General features: G+C 43.6%; 2 protein-coding genes across 6 annotated transcripts in view; one reads left to right on the top strand and one right to left on the bottom strand.

The window, feature by feature from the left end:
* CMSS1 (cms1 ribosomal small subunit homolog) overlaps positions 1 to 22,931 on the top strand; it is a 359,690-nt gene that overhangs the window by 139,366 nt on the left and 197,393 nt on the right. The gene's annotated exons all lie outside the window — the stretch shown is intronic.
* Positions 1 to 22,931, bottom strand: part of FILIP1L (filamin A interacting protein 1 like) — a 313,162-nt gene that overhangs the window by 129,928 nt on the left and 160,303 nt on the right. For all 3 annotated transcript variants that reach the window (XM_056559276.1, XM_056559275.1, XM_056559277.1), the window contains exon 4: positions 21,443 to 21,621. In XM_056559276.1, the coding sequence (XP_056415251.1) occupies positions 21,443 to 21,621 (179 nt within the window). The remainder of the gene's footprint in view (positions 1 to 21,442; positions 21,622 to 22,931) is intronic.

Genomic DNA, 22,931 nt, shown 5'->3' with positions numbered 1-22,931 from the left:
AAAATGCATTGACAGTGAGATCTGTTATGTTAAAGCTCACCAGGACGCTGTGATTGCCGTATGACATCACTAAACAAATGTCTAGTGACATCACTTGGCAAGCAACTGAGAGCGGGGTCAACATGTGAGGTCACAGTCCTGCAGGATTTTCTTTAAGTCTGAATATCCATGTTGCCAAACTGTTAGTCACTTCCTTAGATACAATATTTATATAGAGCTGGAAATGATAATATTTCATGTTTATGGTTTCTGAGGTTATTACTCTCGTATAGATTATCTTGCACATTTTCTGTGCCTGAGCTTTTGGCTTAAAGTAAATGCTCCTTATATTTCTTCTCAAGACTCATCTGGAAACGGCATAAGAGAAAATTTCCTTTTTTACATTTTAGGTATTATTTTTTATCACTGGGCTAATATGATATACCGTATATACTCGAGTATAAGCCGACCCTATTATAAGCTGAGGCCCCTAATTTTACCCCAAAAACCCAGGAAACGTTATTGACTCGACTAGAAGTCTAGGGTGGGAAATACATCATCCCCCCTGTCATCATCCCCTTGTCATCATCCCCTTGTCATCATCCCACACCCCCCCTTCATCATCACCGCCTGTCATCATCCCCCTGTCATCATCCCACACCCTCCCTTCATCATCACCACCTGTCATCATCCCACACCCTCCCTTCATCATCACCGCCTGTCATCATCCCCCTGTCATCATCTCACCCCCCCTTCATCATCACCGCCTGTCATCATCCCCTTATCATCCCACACCCCCCTTCATCATCACCGCCTGTCATCATCCCCCTGTCATCACCCCCCCTTCATCATCACTGCCTGGCATCATCCCCCTGTCATCATCTCACACCCCCCTTCATTATCACCGTCTGTCATCATCCAGTTGTCATCATCCCACACCCCCCCTTCATCATCACCACCTGTCATCATCCCCCCCCCTTTCATCATCACCGCTTGTCAATGTCTGATTTAACAGTGGTCTTCAACCTGCGGACCTCCAGATGTTCCAAAACTACAACTCCCAGCATGCCTGGACAGCCATCGGCTGTCCGGGCATGCTGGGAGTTGTAATTTTGAAACATCTGGAGGTCCGCAGGTTGAAGACCATTGCGGCCTTCGTCATCATCCAGACCCCCACCCCCTTTAGTTTTGTACTCACCTCCCCTCAGCGGGACGTTAGGGTGAGCTGGTCTGGGCCATCTATGCTGCAGGGACCGTCCGGTGGGGAGGGATAGTCGTTCCGGGCTGTCCATCTTCACTGGAGGGGCCTCTTCTCCGCGCTTTGGGCCCGGAATAGTGACGTTGCCTCGACGACGACGCAAAGGGACGTTGCTCATGTCGTCTAGGCAACGTCACTATTCCGGGGCCGTGCCCGAAGCGCGGAGAAGAGGCCCCCTCGGTGAAGATGGACAGCCCGGAACGACTATCCCTCCCCACCGGACGGTCCCTGCAGCACAGATCGCCCGGACCAGCGCATCCTAATGTCCCGCCGGGGGGAGGTGAGTACAAAACTAAAGGGGGGGGGGGGGTCTGGATGATGACGAAGGCCGCAGTGGTCTTCAACCTGCGGACCTCCAGACGTTTCAAAACTACAACTCCCAGCATGCCCACATCTGGAGGTCCGCAGGTAGAAGACCACTGAGGGCGAAGAGTTCACTCGAGTATAAGCTGAGGGGGGTGTTTTCAGCACGAAAAATCGTGCTGAAAAACTGCTTATACTAGAGTATATACGGTAGTAGTGTGATGGGTAACTTAGCAACATTTTGTCACAGTTAGATCCTTCATGTGCTGGTCAAACAGTTATCAAAGTTATGTGGATGTTTAAAGGGATGGTCTTTCCTTAGGATAGTGATCTCAGGGGTCCTAGCTCTTGGACACCGGTGATAAACACATAAAAGATGGCAATACTATGTAAGCGTAGCTTTGTCAGGTAGTTCAGCTCAGTCTTAAGATTGGGGCTGGTCGGGCACAGTAGACATGACATTACTTTAGTAGAAGCCCTTTGACACTTTAGCAACATTCTTCAAACCCTTTTCCCCACTTTTCTTGAAAAGGCCTTTATACAGTGTAATGTTACTTAAAGGGGTACTCCACTGGCCAGTAGGGATCGGCCGATATCGTTTTTTTAGGGCTGGTACCGATAATCGGTGGAGGTTAGGGCCCATAGCCGATAACTTATACCGATATTCCGGTATAAGTTATCGGCTATTTATCCCCCTGCGACACCGCTGCAGATCATTGATTTAAAGCGGGTGCTTTAAATCAATGCACTGCAGTGGCTTTTGCGGTGCCATAGGCCGCTGCCGCCACCCGCTTCTCTCCCCCTACCTGTCCGGGGGTCCTGAGACCTATCACTGCCACCGCTCCCCCCGCCGCACCGCGACTGCCGCCGCACCGCATCCACCCCCTTCTCTCCCCCTGCCTGTCCAGGGGTCCTGAGACCTATCACCGCCACCGCTCCCCCCGCCGCACCGCGACCGCTGCAGCACCGCATCCCCCCCCCCCCCCCCCGACCCGCTGCACCGCGACTGAGCCCCGCACCGCACCGGCCCCATTGCCTCCCCCATCCCCGGTTTTATAATTACCTGTTCCCGGGGTCCACTCCACATCTGGCTCCGGTGGCGTCCTCCTGAACTGTCACTGTGCGCACTGACGGTGACGTCACGTCGTGCACGTCACTTCACTCGTCATTGGGCACAGCATAACGCAGGACGCAGCAGGAGCAAGAAGTAACGTGGGCGCCGGGAACAGGTAATTATAAAACCGGGGATGGGGGAGGCAATGGGGGCGGTGCGGTGGGGGGTGCGATGCGGTGCGGTGGGTCGGGGGGGCGGGGTGGACGGTGCAGGGGGCGGCATATTTTTCTACCCATTGAAGTGAATGGGTAGAACAATTAGCTGCGTATTTTGCTACACAATGACTTTAATTGGTAGGAAAATACAGCAAATACATACCAAAATATGACGCGTGTGACCCTACCCTAATGCAGGATTTGGGGGAGATAAGAAGCTTAACAATCTAGTGTGTCTCCTGCCCAAGTCTTTATATAACTAGAAACTGAGACCCTTGGTGCTTGCAATAGACATAATAGGTTCTCATTAATTATTATTATTTAAAATAATATATATATTTATTTTATATGTGCACAATACTGCCCTATTTTATCTTCGCTGCATACAACACTACTGCTTCAGTCCACCCCATAAGCTCTCATCTTTATATAGTTACATAGTTTGTAAGGCTTAAAACAGCCTTTTGTGTACTGTATCATATGTATTGTATGAGCTCTGTTTCCTCTCTGTACAGATTTTATATCAGACTATATCTGATCTTCCTTCTGTTTACAGCCTTAGATTAAAAAAAATACATATTTCTTACGTTTTTCAGGGTACTTTCCTTATTTCTCTTTTAGGGTCTATTCACACGTACAGTATTCTGCGCAGATTTCATGCGCAGGATTTCAAGCTGTGCTCAGTTATTCTGTTTACATTAAAATCAGCAGCATAAAATCCTGCGCATCAAATCTGTGCAAAATATTGTACGTGTGAATAGACCATTAAACTCCTCATTTACTGTAGAAAAAAAAAAAACTGCTAAAATTGGCTAAAGGTAGATCTGCTCACTGAGGTGTCAAGTTTCGGCTGACATTAAAGGGGTACTCCGGCGCTTAGACATCTTATCCCTTATCCAAAGGATAGGGGATGAGATAAGATGCCTGATCGTGGGGGTCCCGCCCCCTCAATGCAAGCCTATGGGAGGGGGCGTGACATCCGTCACTCCCCCTCCCATAGGCTTGCATTGAGGGGGCGGAGCGTGACAGCACACGGGGGCGGAGCCGTGACATCACAATGCTCCTGCCCCGTGATCGACAGTAATCAGACCTGGAGCGAACATGCTCCGGGGACTGATTTTAAGGGGGTGCGGCGTGCAAGATCACGGTGGGACCCCCGCGACCAGGCATCTTATCCCCTATGCTTTGGATAGGGGATAAGATGTCTAAGCACCGGAGTACCCCTTTAAAGTCTTTAGAATAGGAATGACAGAAGCCTGATTCATTGCTCAGTGATGCTCTATAATGTCCTCCGTGCTGTTGCTGCTTGTTAATGGTAAGCCATTAGGATACCTGTTCTTTGTGTGTGGAGACATCATAGTAGCTAGTCTCTACTCATTAGCTCAGGGACAGTGAAAAATGCCATATAGAAGTGTCAGTCTATAATTTCTAGACATAGTGCTGTTCCATGTGTACAGTTTAACCTGAAAAGTCACCAGTATTTTAGATATACACAGAAAGACTATTTACTTAGGCTAGGTTCACATGGCCATTCTCTCCCGTCCCGCTATTCTCCCGTCATTGCTGCTAAACGGACCATACTAACAAACGGATGCAAAGGGATGACATTACAGGCTCATGCGTTTGCCGTAGACTTCAATTTTAAAGTTCATATATCCGTTAATAATCCGTTTTTTTTTTTGAGGGTGGAAAAAAGTACTACATGCAACATCTTTCTCTGCTAAAAATAACGGAATAGGAACCAAAGGAGTGCAAACGGGCGACACAGGATTGTAAAAAAAAATCCTATTGATATCAATGGGATCTATTTACATCAGTTTGCCAAAGGCTTGAACGGATTTGAGAATGGGCATGAATTAACGGGGACTGACGTTAATGTGAACGAGCCCTTATTCTACTACTAGGTCCTTATAAGTCAAATTCTTTGAAATAAATAACTAGTTGAGGGGACGTGGAGGCCTGCCATATCTGCTGCATTTCCTTCTCGTTAACAATGTGTTCCAGATGGGAAAGTTTGGGTGTGAGAACACACATCCACTGATGCATAGATAATGTTTTACAAGCTCTGTACAGCTTCAACATTTTTTGTTGTTGTACAGTAGCAGCTATCATACAGCATCAGGATTATCATACTGTTTTAGAGTAGTTGAAGCTTTATGGATTTGTCTTTTGTGTTATAGATAATAGTATTCAACAATGGGTCGTTATATTATGCAGTTATGTGCCTATTTAACCATATTTAATGGTTAAAGGGGTACTCCAGCACTAATACATCTTATCCTCTATCCAAAGGATAGGGAATAAGATGTATGATTGGGGGGGGGGGGTCCTGCAGTCTGTCATTGGGCACCCACCTTTGTGAGCTCTCCGCAGCGCTTGAGGCTCCAAGTGTGTAAGGTGACGACCAGGGGATTGGAGTATCGTGATGTCACAACTCCTCCCCCGTGTGACATCACGCCCCGCCCGCTCAATGCAAGTCTGATATGCCATTGGCCTCAAATGCAAACTGACCTCTTTGCCTTGTTGTGCGCCCACCAAGCACATTACCCCATATGTGGATGTATTTCCAGTCAGGAGAAAAACCCCTCCAAAATTTGTAACCCACTTTCTCCCATTTCCCCTTGTGAAAATGTAAAAATGTGGGTAACCCCAGCATTTTAGTGTAAAAAAAAATCAAATTTTTCAATTTACGGCCCACTGTTAAAAAAAAAATTTAAAAAAAAATAAAATAAAAAAAAACCTGTGAGGTGTTATTACTCACTGTACCCCTTGTTATCTTCCTTGAGGGGTGTAGATTCAAAATTGTGGTCACTTGCCGGGTTGTTTTTTTTCCAGATTTTATGTCATCGGTGCTGTCTCACTCCTAAGCCCCGTTTTGCTCCCGCATAGTGCTTTTCCACCTTATATGGGGTATTTCCTTATTCTAGAGAAATTGGGCTACAAATATTGTGGAGCTTTTTTTCTCTTAGTACTTGTGAAACAAAAAATTTTTTGTTAAAAATCTTACTTTTACGGCCCACAGTTCAAAAAACCTATGAGGTGTAAGTACTCACTGTAACCCATGTTACATTCCTGAAGGGGTGTAATTTCCAAAATGGTGTCACATGTAGGGGGTTTCTGCTGTTCTGGCTCCATGGGAAGCTTGTAAATGCACATGGCCCCGACTTCAATTCCAGTAAAAATTCTCTCTCCAAAAGTCCAATGGCACTTCTTCTGTTCTGAGACCTGTACTGCGCCCACAGAGCACTTAACGTCCACATATGGGGCGTTTTCTTAATCGGGAGAAATTGGGCTTTAAATTTTGGTGTCCATTTTCTTCTATCATCCTTTTGGAATAACACCATCATTTTAGTGTTAAAAATCTAAATGTTTTCATTTTCACTTCCAACTTCAACACATAGTCGTCAAACACCTGAGAGGTGTTAAGGCTCACTATACCCCTTGTTATGTTCCTTGAGGGTTGAGGGGTGTAGTTTCCCAAATAGTGTGCCATATGGCAGTTTTTTTTGCTGTTCTGGTACCCTGTGGACTTGTTAAATGCAACATGCCCCCCCCCCCCCCCCCCCCAAAAAAAAAAAAAAGTCTCTTCATCAAAATTCTCCTTCAAAAAGCCAAATTTTGCTCCTTGTCTTCTGAGCATTCTAGTGCACCAGCAGAGCACTTAACGTCCACATATGGGGCGTTTTCTTAATCAGGAGAAATTGGGCTTTACATTTTTGGGTCCATTTTTTCCTATTACCCCTTGTGAAAAAGAGAAATTTGCGGTAACGCCATCATTTTAGTGTTAAAAATCACATTTTAGATTTTCACATCCAACTTCAGCACAAAGTCGTCAGGTGTTAAGGCTCACTATACCCCTTGAGTTCCTTGAAGTATAGTTTCCAAAATAGTATGCCTTGTGTGGTTTTTTTAATGCTGTACTGGCACCATGGGGGCTTCCTAAATGCAACATGGCCCCCAAAAACCATGGCAGCAAAATTAGTTTAAAAAAATCACACAGTTGCTCTTTCCCTCTTGAGCCATGTTGTGAGCCTGCAGACTACTTTATGTCAACATATGAGGCATTTCTTTTTCTTGTTATTCCACTTTTAAAAATGAAAAAATAAAATGGGTCTACAAGAACATGTTAGTGTAAAATATGCAGATTTTGATTTTTCTCCTCCACTCTGCTGCTATTCTTGTGATACACCTAAAGGGTTAACAAACTTTTTGAATGTCATTTTGAATACTTTGAGGGTTTAGTTTCTATAATGGGGTAATTTATGGGGGATTTCTCACAGAAAGAAATCCACTTCAAACTTAACTGGTCCCTGAAAAATTCAGATTTTGAAATTTTCGTGAAAATTTGGAAAATTGCTGCTATACTTTGAAGCCCTCTAATGTCTTCAAAAAGTGAAAACATGTCAATTTTATGATGCCAACATAAAGTAGACATATTGTATTTGTGAATCAATATATAATTTATTTGGAATATCCATTTTCCTTACAAGCAGAGAGTATCAAAGTTAGAAAAATGCAAAAAAGGCAAAATTTTCAGAATTTTCATGCAAGTAACGACGAAAATTTACCACTATGTTAAAGTAGAATATGTTACGAAAAAACTTTCTTAGAATCAAAATAAAAGGTAAAAGCATCCTACAGTTATTAAGTGACAGTGGTCAGAATTTCAAAAAAGGGCTGAGTCCTTTAAGGTGAAAATGGGCTGTGTCCCTAAGGGGTTAAAGGAAATCTGTCATCAGTTTCACCTGCACTAACCTGAACTATTAAAGTATATGCTCAGGGGATTGATCAACCATAGTCCCGGATAGCAACAAAGGGGGAAAACAAACATTGTTCAGCTCACACCTCTAATGTGGATGGATCCTAGGATAGATGATTGCGTTGTTTTTATAGAGCAGGCCGCATCCCGTAGATAGACTAATGTTAGAAAAAACTGTTGTATCCAGCTCCAAGAGAATGGAATGTTATCTGTTTAATGGATATGCATGAAAAATTGGAAATAAAGGACAACAAACGGAGTCCTAAAAAGAGAAAAGCAAAACGCCAATACGTCATGACTTAGAGCTACATGTAGCTCGGAATGCGTTTGTGTTTCTTTTTTTATGATTCTATTCATTTTTTGTCTTTTATTTTGCATTTTTACTTTTTAATGCATGCCCTTTTTCTTGGAGGAGCTGGAGGCAATTGTCTTTCCTTACTATAGTCCCTCATAGACTATGTTCGGTCCATTAAAGTGAGTGGATACACTGAAATATATGCTGCCATAACTTTTTTTCTGGTGTCCCAACATATACCGGTAACTTATCCCTATGTAACTCATATTTCCACTTGTTATCTAGTGGTCTGCAGTCTTACCGTATATACTCAAGTATAAGCCGACCCGAATATAAGCAGAGGCCCATAATTTCACACCAAAAACCCAGGAAAAGTTATTGACTCGACTATAAGCCTAGGGTGGGAAATACATCATCTCCCCATGTCATCATTCCCCCCCTGTCATTAACACCCCTGTCATCATCACCCTGTCATTATCACCTCCGTCGTCATCACCCTGTCATCACTCCCCTGCCCCCCCTTCATCATCACCGCCTTTCAATCCCTTCTCAGTGATCTTCAACCTGCGGACCTCCCAGATGTTGCAAAACTACAACTGTTGTAGTCCAGATGTTGTAGTTTTGAAACATCTGGAGTCTGCAGGTTGAAGACCTTCGTCATCATCCAGACCCCCCCCCCCCCCCCTTTAGTTTTCTACTCACCTCCCCTCGGTGGGAAGGAAGGGTGAGCTGGTCAGGACCATCTATGCTGCAGGGACCGTCCGGTGGGGAGGGTTAGTCGTTCCGGGCTGTCCATCTTCACCGGGAGGCCCTCTTCTCCACTCCGGGCCGGCCCCGGACTAGTGACGTTGCCTTGACGATGATGCACAGGGACGTCCATGCGCAGCGGATGTACCTGCACATGAATGTCCCTATGCGTCATCATCAAGGCAATGTCACTAGTCCGGGGCCGGCCCGGAGTGGAGAAGAGGGCCTCCCGGTGAAAATGGACAGCCCGGAACGACTAACCCTCCCCACCGGATGGTCCCTGCAGCATAGATGGCCCCGATCAGCTCACCCTTCCTTCCCACTGAGGGGAGGTGAGTAGAAAACTAAAGGGGGGGTCTGGATGATGACGAAGGCCGCAGTGGTCTTCAACCTGCGGACCTCCAGATGTTTCAAAACTACAACTCCCAGCGTGCCCGGACAGCCGATGGCTGTCCGGGCATGCTGGGAGTTGTAGTTTTGCAACATCTGGAGGTGCGTAGGTTGAAGACCACTGAGAAGGGATTGACAGGCGGAGAGTTCACTTGAGTATAAGCCAAAAATCGTGCTGAAAAACTCAGCTTATACTCGAGTATATACGGTATATTTCTATTTGATCAAAGGTCCTTTCATTATATTGTCCTATTATGAAGCAGTTCTTGGCTTTATTGCTAGATGGTCCACCCCAAACCCTATTATGGCTACAATATATTGCATTACAGATCTCGAAGTTTCGATCCAGTGGACTAGTATGGAGATGTCTATTTTTTGAAAGGATGGCAGGATATATCTGAGGGATTGGTCAAGGATTTGTCTGCACAGGCTCCTTCTTTCAGACTTAAGTTTTGTAAATGACTGTTCTGAAGTGTTTCCCATCTGTTAATGAATGTGATAGTTGACGGCTCAGCAGTATTGCCCTTTGTAATTTCCTATAAGAACCTTGGCCTCTAGACTACCTGTCTGAGAAGCACTTGGTATTACACATTCCGGAGCCGTGAAGGGAAATTAGGATACTTACTCTAATTCCGTTTGCGCAGTCATGCAGGTTGAGTTATGGGTCACTGGCCATTTTTATGTTTTGGGCTGATTTGCATTCTTTTTCACAGAATTGGAAAAGAATTTGGCATAAGTTTTATTTCTCTAGAGCACTTTATTGCATTAAGGGATCGCACATGGACAAATTGTACTTGTTTTTTTCTCGTTCAGGTCCTTAGCATTGTTAACCTAGGATGAAGTGTTTATTGAAGACTGCTTTGCAAATTATGATCAGTAAAAATGGTGACAGGAAAAATGTTCCAGGTAGTAGTGAATGAAAATGCAAGTAGACAGGAATGTAATGATGCTATTTTAATGTAATCTTAAATGGGCACTGTCAGATCCCAAAAATTTTTATGTGTTGTACATCTTGGCAAAACATTAACATTTATTATATACTAGGGATCGACCGATATTGATTTTTTAGGGCCGATACCGATAAGCTGTAGACTTTCCGGCCGATAGCCGATAACTTATACCAGAATATCAGTATAAGTTATCGGCTATTTCACCACTCTTTGCCCCCCAGCCCTACAGAAGCCACTACAGATCAATGATTTAAAGCGGGCGCTTTAAATCAATGAACTGCAGTGGCTTTTTCGGGGCCAGAGACCGCCGCCTGCTTCTCTCCCCCTTCAGCTCCTGAGTTTAACCACTGCCGCTGCCCCATTGCCTCCCCATCCCCGGTTTTAAAATTACCTGTTCCGGGGGTCCGCGCTACCACCGCCGTTGCCTCCCCCGCCCAGAGACCGCCGCCTGCTTCTCTCCCCCTGCCCGTCCTGAGTTTAACCACTGCTGCCCCATCCCCGGTTCTCACTGTGCACACTGACAGTGACGTCGCATTGAGGATGTCACTCATCATTGGACAGCGCACAGCGTAACGCAGGACAGCGCAGGACACCGCAGGAGCCACAAGTAGCGCAGGCCCTGGGAACAGGTAATTATAAAACTGGGGATGGGGGAGGCAGTGGGGCAGCAGCGGCGGCGGTGTGGTGGGGGGAGCGGTGCGGGGGGCAGGGCATTATCGGCAAGGTAATTGCCGATACCGATAATGCCCAAAATTGTGATTATCGGCCGATAATATCGGCCAAACCGATAATCGGTCGATCCCTATTATATACTTTTCCTTTTATAGAAATCAAGACCACTAGGGGTCCCCATACTATCCAAAACATAATGCTATCCAGCTGAAACATCATCTTTGTCCAAGCTGAAGCACAGGCAGGGAGTAGGGATCGACCGATATCGTTTTTTTAAGGCCGATACCGATAATCGGTGGAGGTTAGGGCCGATAACCGATAACTTATACCGATATTTCGGTATAAGTTATCGGCTATTTATTCCCTTGCGACACCGCTGCAGATCATTGATTTAAAGCGGGCGCTTTAAATTAATGCACTGCAGTGGCTTTTGCGGTGCCATAGGCTGCCGCTTCTCTCCCACTGCCTGTCCGGGGGTCCTGAGTCCTGCCACCGCTCCCCCCACCGCCACACCGCACCTTGACCGCCCCCCCAACCCGCAGCACCGCACCTTGACCGCCCTCCCGACCCGCCGCACCGCACCTCAACCAAAGGCCCCCCACCCCGACCCGCCGCACCGCGACTGCCCCCGACCAGCCGCACCGCCCCGACCCCAATTACCTGTTCCCGGGGTCCACTCTACATCTGGCTCCGTTGGCGTCCTCCTGAGCTGTCACTGTGCGCACTGACGGTGACGTCACGTCGCGCAGGTCACGTCACTTGTTATTGCGCACAGCGTAATGCAGGACGCAGCAGGAGCAAGAAGTAGCGTGGGCCCCCGGGAACAGGTAATTATAAAACCGGGGATGGGGGAGGCAATGGAGCCAGGGCGGTGCGGTGGGGGGTGCGACGTGGTGTGGCGGGTCGGGGGGGGGGGGCGGTGCGGTGCAGTGGGGTCGGTGCGGGGGGCGGTGCATTAACGGCTTATCGGCAAGGTAATTGCCGATACCGATAATGCCCAAAATCGTGATTGTCGGCCGATAATATCGGCCATACCGATAATCGGTCGATCCCTATAAAATACAATAAGTGAGGGTGGGACTAGCCCTCCTCTGTACTGTCAGACTGCAGCATGAAAACAGAGAAGAGGGGTTACAGATCAGCCTACAGTGATTGGATAAAGAGACCCAGCACAGCACAGCAGACTCATGGAGGAAGTGAATGCATGGTGACTGAGGGCAGGTTCAGTGCTTTCCTTTGAATCTGCCTCTTAGTGATCAGTGGCTGTCAGAATGAGTGAGCAGCAAAAGAGAGAATACATAAGATAGACACATAAAAAGACATGTAAATAATGTACATGACCTAGTAAGTAACATATACAGTGGGGCAAAAAAGTATTTAGTCAGCCACCAATTGTACAAGTTCTCCCACTTAAAAATATGAGAGAGGCCTGTAATTTCCATCCTAGGTATACCTCAACTATGAGAGACATAATGAAAAAAAAAATCCATAAAATCACATGGTCTGATTTTTAAAGAATTTATTTGCTAATAATGGTGGAAAATAAGGATTTGGTCAATAACAAAAGTTCATCTCAATACTTTGTTATATCCCCTTTGTTGGAAATGACAGAGGTCAAATGTTTTCTGTAAGTCTTTACAAGGTTTTCACACACTTGCTGGTATTTTGGCCCATTCCTCCATGCAGATCTCCTCTAGAGCAGTGATGTTTTGGGGCTGTCGCTGGGCAACACAGACTTTCAACTCCCTCTAAAGGTTTTTTATGGGATTGAGATCTGGAGACTGGCTAGGCCACTCCAGGACCTTGAAATGCTTCTTACGAAGCCACTCCTTCATTGCCCGGGCGGTGTGCTTGGGATCATTGTCATGCTGAAAGACCCCGCCACGTTTCATCTTCAATGCCCTTGCTGATGGCACTCAAAACCTCATGATACATGGCCCCATTCATTCTTTCCTTTACACGGATCAGTTGTTCTGGTTCCTTAGCAGAAAAACAGCCCCAAAGCATGATGTTTCCACCCCCATGCTTCACAGTAGGTATGGTGTTCTTTGGATGCAACTCAACACGATGAGTTGAGTTTTTACCAAAAAGTTCTACTTTGGTTTCATCTGACCATATGACATTCTCCCAATACTCTTCTGGATCATCCAAATGCTCTCTAGCAAACTTCAGACGGGCCCGGACATGTACTGGCTTAAGCAGGGGGACACGTCTGGCACTCCATGATATGAGTCCCTGGCGGCGTAGTGTGTTACTGATGGTAGCCTTTGTTACTTTGGTTCTAGCTCTCTGCAGGTCATTCACTAGGTCCCCCCATGGGATTCTGGGATTTTTGCTCACCATTCTTGTTATAATTTTGACTCCAGGGGGTGAGATCTTGCGTGGAGCCCCAGATCGAGGTAGATTATCAGTGGTCTTGTATGTCTTCCATTTTCTAATAATTGCTCCCACAGTTGATATCTTCACAACAAGCTGCTTTCCTATAGCGTATTCAGTCTTCCCAGCCAGGTGCAGGTCTACAATTTTGTTTCTGGTGTCCTTCGACAGCTCTTTGGTCTTGGCCATAGTGGAGTTTGGAGTGTGACTGTTTGAGGTTGTGGACAGGTGTCTTTTATACTGATAACAAGTTCAAACAGGGGCCATTAATACAGGTAACGAGTGGAGGCCAGAGGGGACTCTTAACCCCTTAACCACGCAGGACGTAAATGTACGTCCTGGTGTGGTGGTACTTAACGCACCAGGACGTCCATTCACGTCCTATACATAACCGTAAGCGATGCTCGGGTCATGCGCGGCAGTTCCCGGCTGCTGATAGCAGCCAGGGACATGCCGGTAATGGTGGACATCCGTGATCGCGCGGATGTCCGCCATTAACCCCTCAGATGCCGTGATCAATACAGATCATGGCATCTGCAGCGCTGCAGTCACTAAAATGGATGATTGGATCGCCCGTAGCGCTGCTGTGGCGATCCAATCATCCAGAACGGCAAACGGAGGCCCCTCACCTGCCTCCGCTGCCTTCCATGGGTCTTCTGCTCTGGTATAAAAGAAATGTCCCTTTTTTGGGATTGTTTTTTTTCAAGACAGAAACAGCCCAAAACAATACCGTTACACTTATTATACTACTGTAAAATGAAACTACATGTTGTTTGACAAATATTTTTCCCTTTGTTTTTAGCTGGAAAAATGGTAGTTTTTTGATGCCTAAAGGGAGATTTATCAAATTCTGTGTAGGGGAAAAGTTGCCCATAGCAACCAATCAGATCGCTTCTTTCATTTTGCAGAGACCTTCTCAAAGTTTCAACTTTTCCTCTGGACAGGTTTTCATAAATCTCCCCCTAAGGGTCTATTCTCAAGTACAGTATCTTGCGCATATTTGAACCTGCAGTTTTTATGCTGTGTTCAGTCATTTAAATTGCATGGAAATCTGCTGCATAAAATCTGCTGCTTCAAATCCTGTGCATCTAATATGTGCAGAAGACTCTTAAGGGCTCGTTCACATGAGCAGATTTATTTGAGGGTTTCCCGCTGCATGTTTGAAATCGGGCAGGCTCTCTGCGGCTGTCTGCAGGAGATTTTTGACTGCAGAATTTCCGATGCGAAAAATCCGTCCTAAGCCTCAACGAAGTCAATAGGGTCTATGACCAATTTCTGCAGTGGAAATTCCCCAGCCAAAAATCTGCTGCTGATAGCCGCAGAGAGCCTGCCCCTTTTTTTAACACACATAAATCCGCTCATGTGAACAAGCCCTTAGGGTTAGTTCACACGTTCAAGATCAGCTGCATAAAATATGCAGCAGATCCTGTATGTGTGAACATATCCTTAAAGCCATGTTCACACCTGCATATTTTTGAAGCAGAAAATCTTCGGTAGAAAATAAGCACGTGTGAACGTACCCTAAAACTGACTTTTTATGCCTGAGGTCCAAAATATTGTACAAATAAGAGAAGAGTAAACATGCATTAAGGCTAAAGAAGACGGATAAAACGACTCAAAAGATTTACTGATAGTGACCTAATTTATTATCGCCATTGCGGTAACGTGTTAGAGAGGTTCTAGCTTTTTTAATCCATGTAAGATCTTTATCGTCAGGGTCTGTTTATAAAGGATGTGAATACAGATTTTCCATACTACCAGCATAAGCAAAGTTACTGTAAAATCAACACCTGCCATGGAAATCTGATTAATAGGTAAAGAACCTACCATGTAAACCTCATGTGAACATCCTAAGATAACTGATCGCTACTGGTTTTTAACTGTAGAGTAAAGTTTATTTAAATAAATTCTTAGGAAATGATCTGCGACTTTTAGCTTCTTGGATATACGTAATATATCATAATATATCGTAATATATCATAGTTTGTCCTGCACAAATAGACTTCATACATTTTTGTTATGTTACGCAGGGTTTGCACAACCTTGAAACTAAGGATCGACCGATAATCGGTTTGGCCGATATTCACGATTTTGGGCGTTATCGGTATCGGCAATTTCCTTCCCGATATTACCCCGCACCGATGCCCCCCCCCCCCCCCCAGCTAGAGACCGCCACCCCGGCCAGAGACCGCCACCGCCGCTGCCCCATTGCCTCCCCCATCCCCGGTTTTATAATTACCTGTTCCCGGGGTCCGCGCTACTTCTGGCTGCTGCGGTGTCCTGTCCTATTGCTGCGATGTCACAGTCAGTACGCACAGTGACAGCTCAGGACGCCGCCGGAGCCAGAAGTAGCGCAGACCACGGGAACAGGTAATTATAAAAACGGGGATGTGGGAGGCAATGGGGCAGCGGCGGTGGTCGGACTCAGGACCGTCAGGGGGAGAGAAGCGGGCGGTCGTGGTCTCTGGCCAGGGGATAGGCAGGGGGGGGGGGCAGCAGCGGTGGTTGGACTCAGGACCCCCGGACAGGCAGGGGGAGAGAATCGGGTGGCGGCGGCGGTCTCTGGCCCCACAAAAGCCACTGCAGTTAATTGATTTAAAGCGCCCGCTTTAAATCCTTGATCTGCAGGGGGTGGGGGGTACTGTCGTGGCGGGGATAGGGGAGGAGAGATAGCCGATAACTTATACCGGAATATCGGTATAAGTTATCAGCTATCGGCCTTAACGTTCACAGATTATCGGTATCGGCCCTTAAAAATCAATATCGGTCGATCCCTACTTGAAACGTCCTATTCTCATTAAAATAAAAATCTTTGTCTCAAACATAATACGGAAATAATAATAATAATGATGATGATAATAAGTAAAAAATAGTCTTCTGATTGATCCAGTTTGTTAACATGAAAGTATAAAAAAACCATTAACCCCCTATTACAAGATTGGTTGGTTGTATATTCAGAGTTCAGTTTGAAATGCCAATACCTAACTTTTGGGAGTTTCGTCATCGCAATTCTGCATGATGGATAATGGCGTTCTGAATACATTTATTTTGCTTTTACAGAGCCTAAGCTGAGGGGTGTAAAGGGGTACTCCGGTGAAAAAAACTTTTTTTTTTTTTTTTTCAAATCAACTGGCTCCAGAAAGAACAGATTTGTAAATGAAGTCTATTAAAAAAATCTTAATCTTTCCAGTGGTTATCAGCTGCTGAAGTTGAGTTGTTCTTTTCTGTCTGACCACAGTGCTCTCTGCCGACACCTCTGTCTATCTCAGGAATTGTCCAGAGTAGGAGCAAAGCCCCATAGCAAACCTCTCCTGTTCTGGACAGTTCCTGAGACAGACAGGTGTCACCAGAGAGCACTGTTTTTAGACAGAAAAGAACAACTCGACTTCAGCAGCTGCTAAGTACTGTTAGGATTAAGATTTTTTTTTATAGAAGTAATTTACTAATCTGTTTAACTTTCTGGAGCCAGTTGAAAAAAAATATATATATGTTTTTGACCAGACTACCCCTTTAAACACCATAGACACTTACTTATACCTTATTCTGAATGGACTCCACTGTTGCTCTATTCGTTGTCTATGGGAGTGTTTCCCAACCAGTGTGCCTCCAGCTGTTGCAAAACTACAACTTCCAGCATGCCCGGACAGCCTTCGGCTGTCCGGGCATGCTTGGAGTTGTAGTTTTGAAACAGCTGGAGGCACACTGGTTGGGAATCACCGGTCTATGGGAATGCCAAGGATAGCAAACAAGATCACGGGGGTCCCAGCAGCCAGGCTGCCCGCACTCATACACATGTTCTCCTATCTTATGGATTGAGATGTGTCTATGGCTTTACGATCTCATTATGAAAACAAGGACGTGACATTAGTAACCCTTGGTAAGTTGATAACATTTGGCCAGGATCGCCAGATTAGAACTTCTCTTCTTTCATGGCACCATTAACGGAACCCTTTTGATGCAGAACCCAATGCATCTTATGGATCCTATAAATTGAAGGTTCCCGACAGAATTTGAGAGTAAGCTGCCGTGTGAACAGAGCCTTATTTCTCACAGCATATTACATACTTTAAGGGTACGTTTACGCGTTCGTGTTTTGATGCAGATTTTCTACTACCTACCTACCTATTGATTTCAGTGGGTGAAAAAATCAGCAGCAAAATACGCACATGTGAACGTACCCCTGAAGGAGTTTTCTCAATAAAGACATTGGTGGCTTATTGTCAGGAGACTTCCCAACCCCTGCTTTTTATTCTTTTTTTTTCATTCTGGCGATCACAATGGGTCACAGTAGTCAGTCCGTCATCAGTCAGACATCCATGAGATATCTTCGCAGTATTACTATTGCACTTACTGTTAAATGTTTGCCATTGCACAAAATATAAAGCACATTAAGGGTGCGTTCACACGCTAGTAACTAGCAGCGGATTTTCCTCTGCCTAGAAACCCGCTGCGAGTTACGCTACCATTGATTTAAATGGGTCCACAGAAAGTCCGCAATAGTGTCAGATTTGGGGACTGTCCGTGGACCCATTCAAATGAATGGTAGCGTAACTCGCAGCGGGTTTCCCGCAGCGGAAAATCCGCTGCTAGTTACTAGTGTGTGAACGCACCCATAATGTAGAAAACCTAAATCGCTATCTGGCTTCTATTACGTTTGTATAACGTTATATATTAATATATTTTAATTATAGATATTATATATTTTCTATCATATTATTATTATCTTATTGTAGATATTGTTATATATTTTTTATAATATTTTATATAATTATAAAATATTTTTATTAATAAATATATATATATATATATATATATAAATTTATATATATATATGTGTGTGAATATATATATATATAAATATGTGTGTTTGTATATATATATAGAGAGATAGATAGATAGATAGATAAGGAAAAGATGATTCTGCAGCACTCCGAAATATGCGGTGGTAAACGAGAAGTTTATTCCATCAGACAAGGTGCAACGTTTCAGTCGCCAGATTCAGCCATTTTCTATCATGCTTGAAAATGTCCACAACTGGCGACCGAAACGTTGCACCTTGTATGATGGAATAAACTTCTCGTTTACCACCGCATATTTCGGAGTGCTGCAGAATCATCTTTTCCTTGTCTATAGTGCCTGGGACCGGGCCTTCATCTGCTTGCACCCTCCTGAATTCCTTACACCTTAAGAGTACTGCTCACCACAATCTTGTATCTAGATAGATAGATGGTAAATTTGAGTAGCCATATTAGTCCAGTGATGCAGATGCAAATCAAAAAATGTTGCAGTATCTTGACAGAATTTTCTAGAGACTTTTTATTGGACTAACAGAGTTTTGTAGAGACAGGCTTTCGGGATTCCTCCCTTTAAAGGGGTACTCCACTGGATAACTTTTTTTTTTTTAATTAAATCAACTGGTGCCAGAAAGTTAAACAGATTTTTAAATTACTTCTATAAAAAGATCTTAATCCTTCCAGTACTTATCAGCTGCTGTATGATCCACAGGAAGTTCTTTTCTGTGGTCAGGCAGAAAGGAAATTCGAAAAGAAAAGAACTTCCTGTGGATCATAACAGTAGCTGAGAAGTACTGGAAGGATTAAGATTTTTTTTTAATAGAAGTCATTTACAAATCTGTTTAACTTTCCGGCAGCAGTTGATTTAAAAAAAAAAAAAAAATGTTTTCCACCAGAGTACCCCTTTAACCCCTTAAGGACGCAGGACGTAAATGTACGTCCTGGTGAGGTGGTACTTAACGCACCAGGACGTACATTTACGTCCTAAGCATAACCGCGGGCATCGGAGCGATGCCCGTGTCATGCGCGGCTGATCCCGGCTGCTGATCGCAGCCAGGGACCCGCCGGTAATGGCTGACGCCCGCGATCTCGCAGGCGTCCGCCATTAACCCCTCAGGTGCCGGGATCAATACAGATCCCGGCATCTGCGGCAGTTCGCGATTTAAATGAACGATCGGATCGCCCGCATCGCTGCTGCGGGGATCCGATCATTCAGAACGCCGCACGGAGGTCCCCTCTCCTTCCTCCGTCCGGCTCCCGGCGTCTCCTGCTCTGGTCTGTGATCGAGCAGACCAGAGCAGGAGATGACCGATAATACTGATCTGTTCTATGTCCTATACATAGAACAGATCAGTATTAGCAATCATGGTATTGCTATGAATAGTCCCCTATGGGGACTATTCAAGTGTAAAAAAAAATGTAAAAAAATGTAAGAGTAAAAGTAAAAAAAAAGTGAAAAATCCCCTCCCCCAATAAAAAAGTAAAACGTCAGTTTTTTCCTATTTTACCCCCAAAAAGCGTAAAAAATTTTTTATAGACATATTTGGTATCGCCGCGTGCGTAAATGTCCGAACTATTAAAATAAAATGTTAATGATCCCGTACGGTGAACGGCGTGAACGAAAAAAAAAAAAAGGCCAAATTCCTACTTTTTTAATACATTTTATTAAAAAAAAAATTATAAAAAATGTATTAAGTTTTTTATATGCAAATGTGGTATCAAAAAAAAGTACAGATCATGGCGCAAAAAATGAGCCCCCATACCGCCACTTATACGGAAAAATAAAAAAGTTAGAGGTCATCAAAATAAAGGGATTATAAACGTACTAATTTGGTTAAAAAGTTTGTGATTTTTTTTTAAGCGCAACAATAATATAAAAGTATATAATAATGGGTATCATTTTAATCGTATTGACCCTCAGAATAAAGAACACACGTCATTTTTACCATAAATTGTACGGCGTGAAGACAAAACCTTCCAAAATTAGCAAAATTGCGTTTTTCGTTTTAATTTCCCCACAAAAATAGTGTTTTTTGGTTGCGCCATACATTTTATGATATAATGAGTGATGTCATTACAAAGGACAACTGGTCGCGCAAAAAACAAGCCCTTATACTAGTCTGTGGATGAAAATATAAAAGAGTTATGATTTTTAGAAGGCGAGGAGGAAAAAATGAAAACGTAAAAATTAAATTGTCTGAGTCCTTAAGGCCAAAATGGGCTGAGTCCTTAAGGGGTTAAGGGAGGAATCCCGAAAGCTTGTATCTACAAAACTCTGTTAGTCCAATAAAAAAGGTATTACAAGATACTGAAGCATTTTTTGATTTGCATCTATCTATCTAAATAAAAAAAATAAAAAAAAGAATATATATATATATATATTTATCGATAGATATGTATTTTATCATTATAAAATATATATATATATATATATATATATATATATATATATATATATATATATAGAACTAATATTATTATTGTAGATATATTATTATAGATGTATTATTCCATCCCAAAGGATGTTTTGTCCTTTTAGACATATACCCTTCATACGTCAATATTATTTTCCAGCTCTTAAATCATTTTTATGGCTGTAGAATTAGTGCTCTGTCTTTCCTTTATATGTAAATTATTTAGCTGCTTAGTTAAGTTTTCTTTTGTTTCTCTTGTTGCTGGGAAACCATCCTGACAGCTCTCGGCATAGAGGACCCCGCAAGATCAGGAAATGACGTTTGACACATTAACACAGATGGAAATAGCATCAATGATATATATATATATTTTTTTTATGTATCTTACTATAGGCTGTGTCCTCGTGAAAAGGTGGGTGCCTTCGGCTGTCCGGGGGTCTGGGGGTTGTAGTTTTGCAGCAGTGTAAAACACACTGTTCTCCAAGTAGTTAACCTTAAAGGGGTTATCCAGGGAAAATTTTTATATATATATATATCAACTGGCTCCAGAAAGTTAAAAGATTTGTAAATTACTTCTATTAAAAAATCTTAATCCTTTCAGTACTTATGAGTTTCTGAAGTTTAGGTTGTTCTTTTCTGTCTCTGATGACACGTGTCTCGGGAACCGCCCAGTTTAGAAGAGTTTTGCTATGGGAATTTGCTTCTAAACTGGGTGGTTCCCGAGACCCGTGTCATCAGAGATTACTTAGACAGAAAAGAACAACCCTAACTTCAGAAGCTCATAAGTACTGAAAGGATTAAGATTTTTTAATAGAAGTAATTTACAAATCTGTTTAACTTTCTGGAGGCAGTTGAAATATATATAAAAATGTTTTTTCCTGGAATACCCCTTTAAAGGGGTACTCCGGTGCTTACACATCTTATCCTCTATCCAAAGGATAGGGGATAAGATTCCTGATCGCGGGAGTCCCGCAGCTGGGGACGCCCGGGATCATGCACGCGGCACCCCGTTTGTAATCAGTCCCCGGAGCGTGCACGCTCTGGGGACTGATTACAAACGGGGTGCCCCGTGCATGATCCCGGGCGTCCCCAGCTGCGGGACTCCCGCGATCAGGCATCTTATCCCCGGAGTACCCCTTTAAATGTATTACTTAACAATTAGTTTTTGGTAAAAAAAAAAAAAAAACAATTATACCAATAGTAATAATAATAAAAATAAATAAATATTCAAAATGACCTTTCTCGTTCCTGCTCCAGTAGATTGGTAAATTCGTCACTTTTTTCCATATACTCCGTGTGTTTTCTCTTTTCATCCTCTAAGTCATACAGGGTTTGTCTTTGGGATTTCTCCACCATTAGAAGTTGCTCTAGCATTCTCTTGTGAGTTTCCTTTTGCTTTTCCACAACCTTATCCAGCTGTATAATGCAAGAAAGATTCATTAGTAATTGTCTTGTATTAGTAATAGGATTCGTGTGGATTTTGGCAACACCAAAATTAAACATTCTTCACTTAGGCCCCTTTCACACTACAGAATGACTCCGTTTTTGAAGTTCCGTCAGAAAATCGTCAGTGAAACGGCAGTTACAAAATCCTATACGGCCGTTAGAAAATCCCATTATAGTCTATGGGATTTTTCTAATAGCAGTTTTAACCCGTTATAGCCCGTTATTAATAACGGCCGTTATTTTTTGACGGAAGATAGTGACTATTTCATTAACTATTTCTCCCGTTACTATTTTCCATCACAAATTAACAGCCATTATTAATAACGGGCTATAACGGGTTAAAACGGCTATTAGAAAAATCCCATAGACTATAATGGGATATTCTAACAGCCGTATAGGATTTTGTAACTGCCGTTTTTCTGCCGATTTTCTGACGGTAATTATGTAGTGTGAAAGGGGCCTTAATGGGGAACTCCGGATGGAAAAACAATCACCCAGACCCAGAAAGTTTTATACAGATTTATAAATTACTTCTATTTTACAATCTCAATCCTTCCGGTACTTATCAGCTGCTGTATGCTCCAGTGGAAGTTGTGTAGTTCTTTCCAGTCTTCCCACAGTGCTCTCTGCTGCCACCTCTGTCTTTGTCAGGAACTCTCCAGAGAAGCAGAAGTTCACTTTGGGGATTTTTCCTGCTCTGGACAGTTCCTGACAGGGACATCGTAGTCCTTCACTGTCACATGGCACAGAGCTGGGATAAAAAGCGAATAGCTCACCTCTCCCACTGGTTCTAGAGATTAGATGGGGTCTGAACACTGAGACCCCGATCAATCAAAACTTTTGACATGTTTCTAGGATGTTTAAAGTTTGTTTTGTTATTTAAAGAGACAGTGTCCATTTACTTTTTTTTTTTAACTACTCCTCCCCAAATATTAAAATATTTGTTGCTCAGCTATTTGTTTTTTCAGCAGTTTGAGGGGAATTCATCAAGCTTTTTAGACCGTTTTTTTCTATCTAAAAAAGTTGCATCAAAAGTCTGTCACTTCTGCGACTTTTGTGTGACTTTTGCTATAGATCATATCTGAAAGTGAACTACCATGTACAGTGCTTTAGGTTAGTTTTATGCAGTGGTGATCGATTCATGATGTGCGACTTTTCTCTGAAAGCCGCAGCTACCGTCCTTTACACACTAACCTACACCAATTTACTTCAACCCTGAAAAGTACTCTAAGCGTGACTATGCTACCAGGGCTGTAAAGTTAGTGTAGTTCATAATATAG

This window comes from Hyla sarda, chromosome 2 (genome assembly GCF_029499605.1).
Source record: "Hyla sarda isolate aHylSar1 chromosome 2, aHylSar1.hap1, whole genome shotgun sequence".
NCBI classification, from domain to species: Eukaryota; Metazoa; Chordata; class Amphibia; order Anura; family Hylidae; genus Hyla; species Hyla sarda.
The sequence above is the reverse complement of the archived record's forward strand: the minus strand, read 5'-3'. Positions and strand labels throughout refer to the sequence as shown.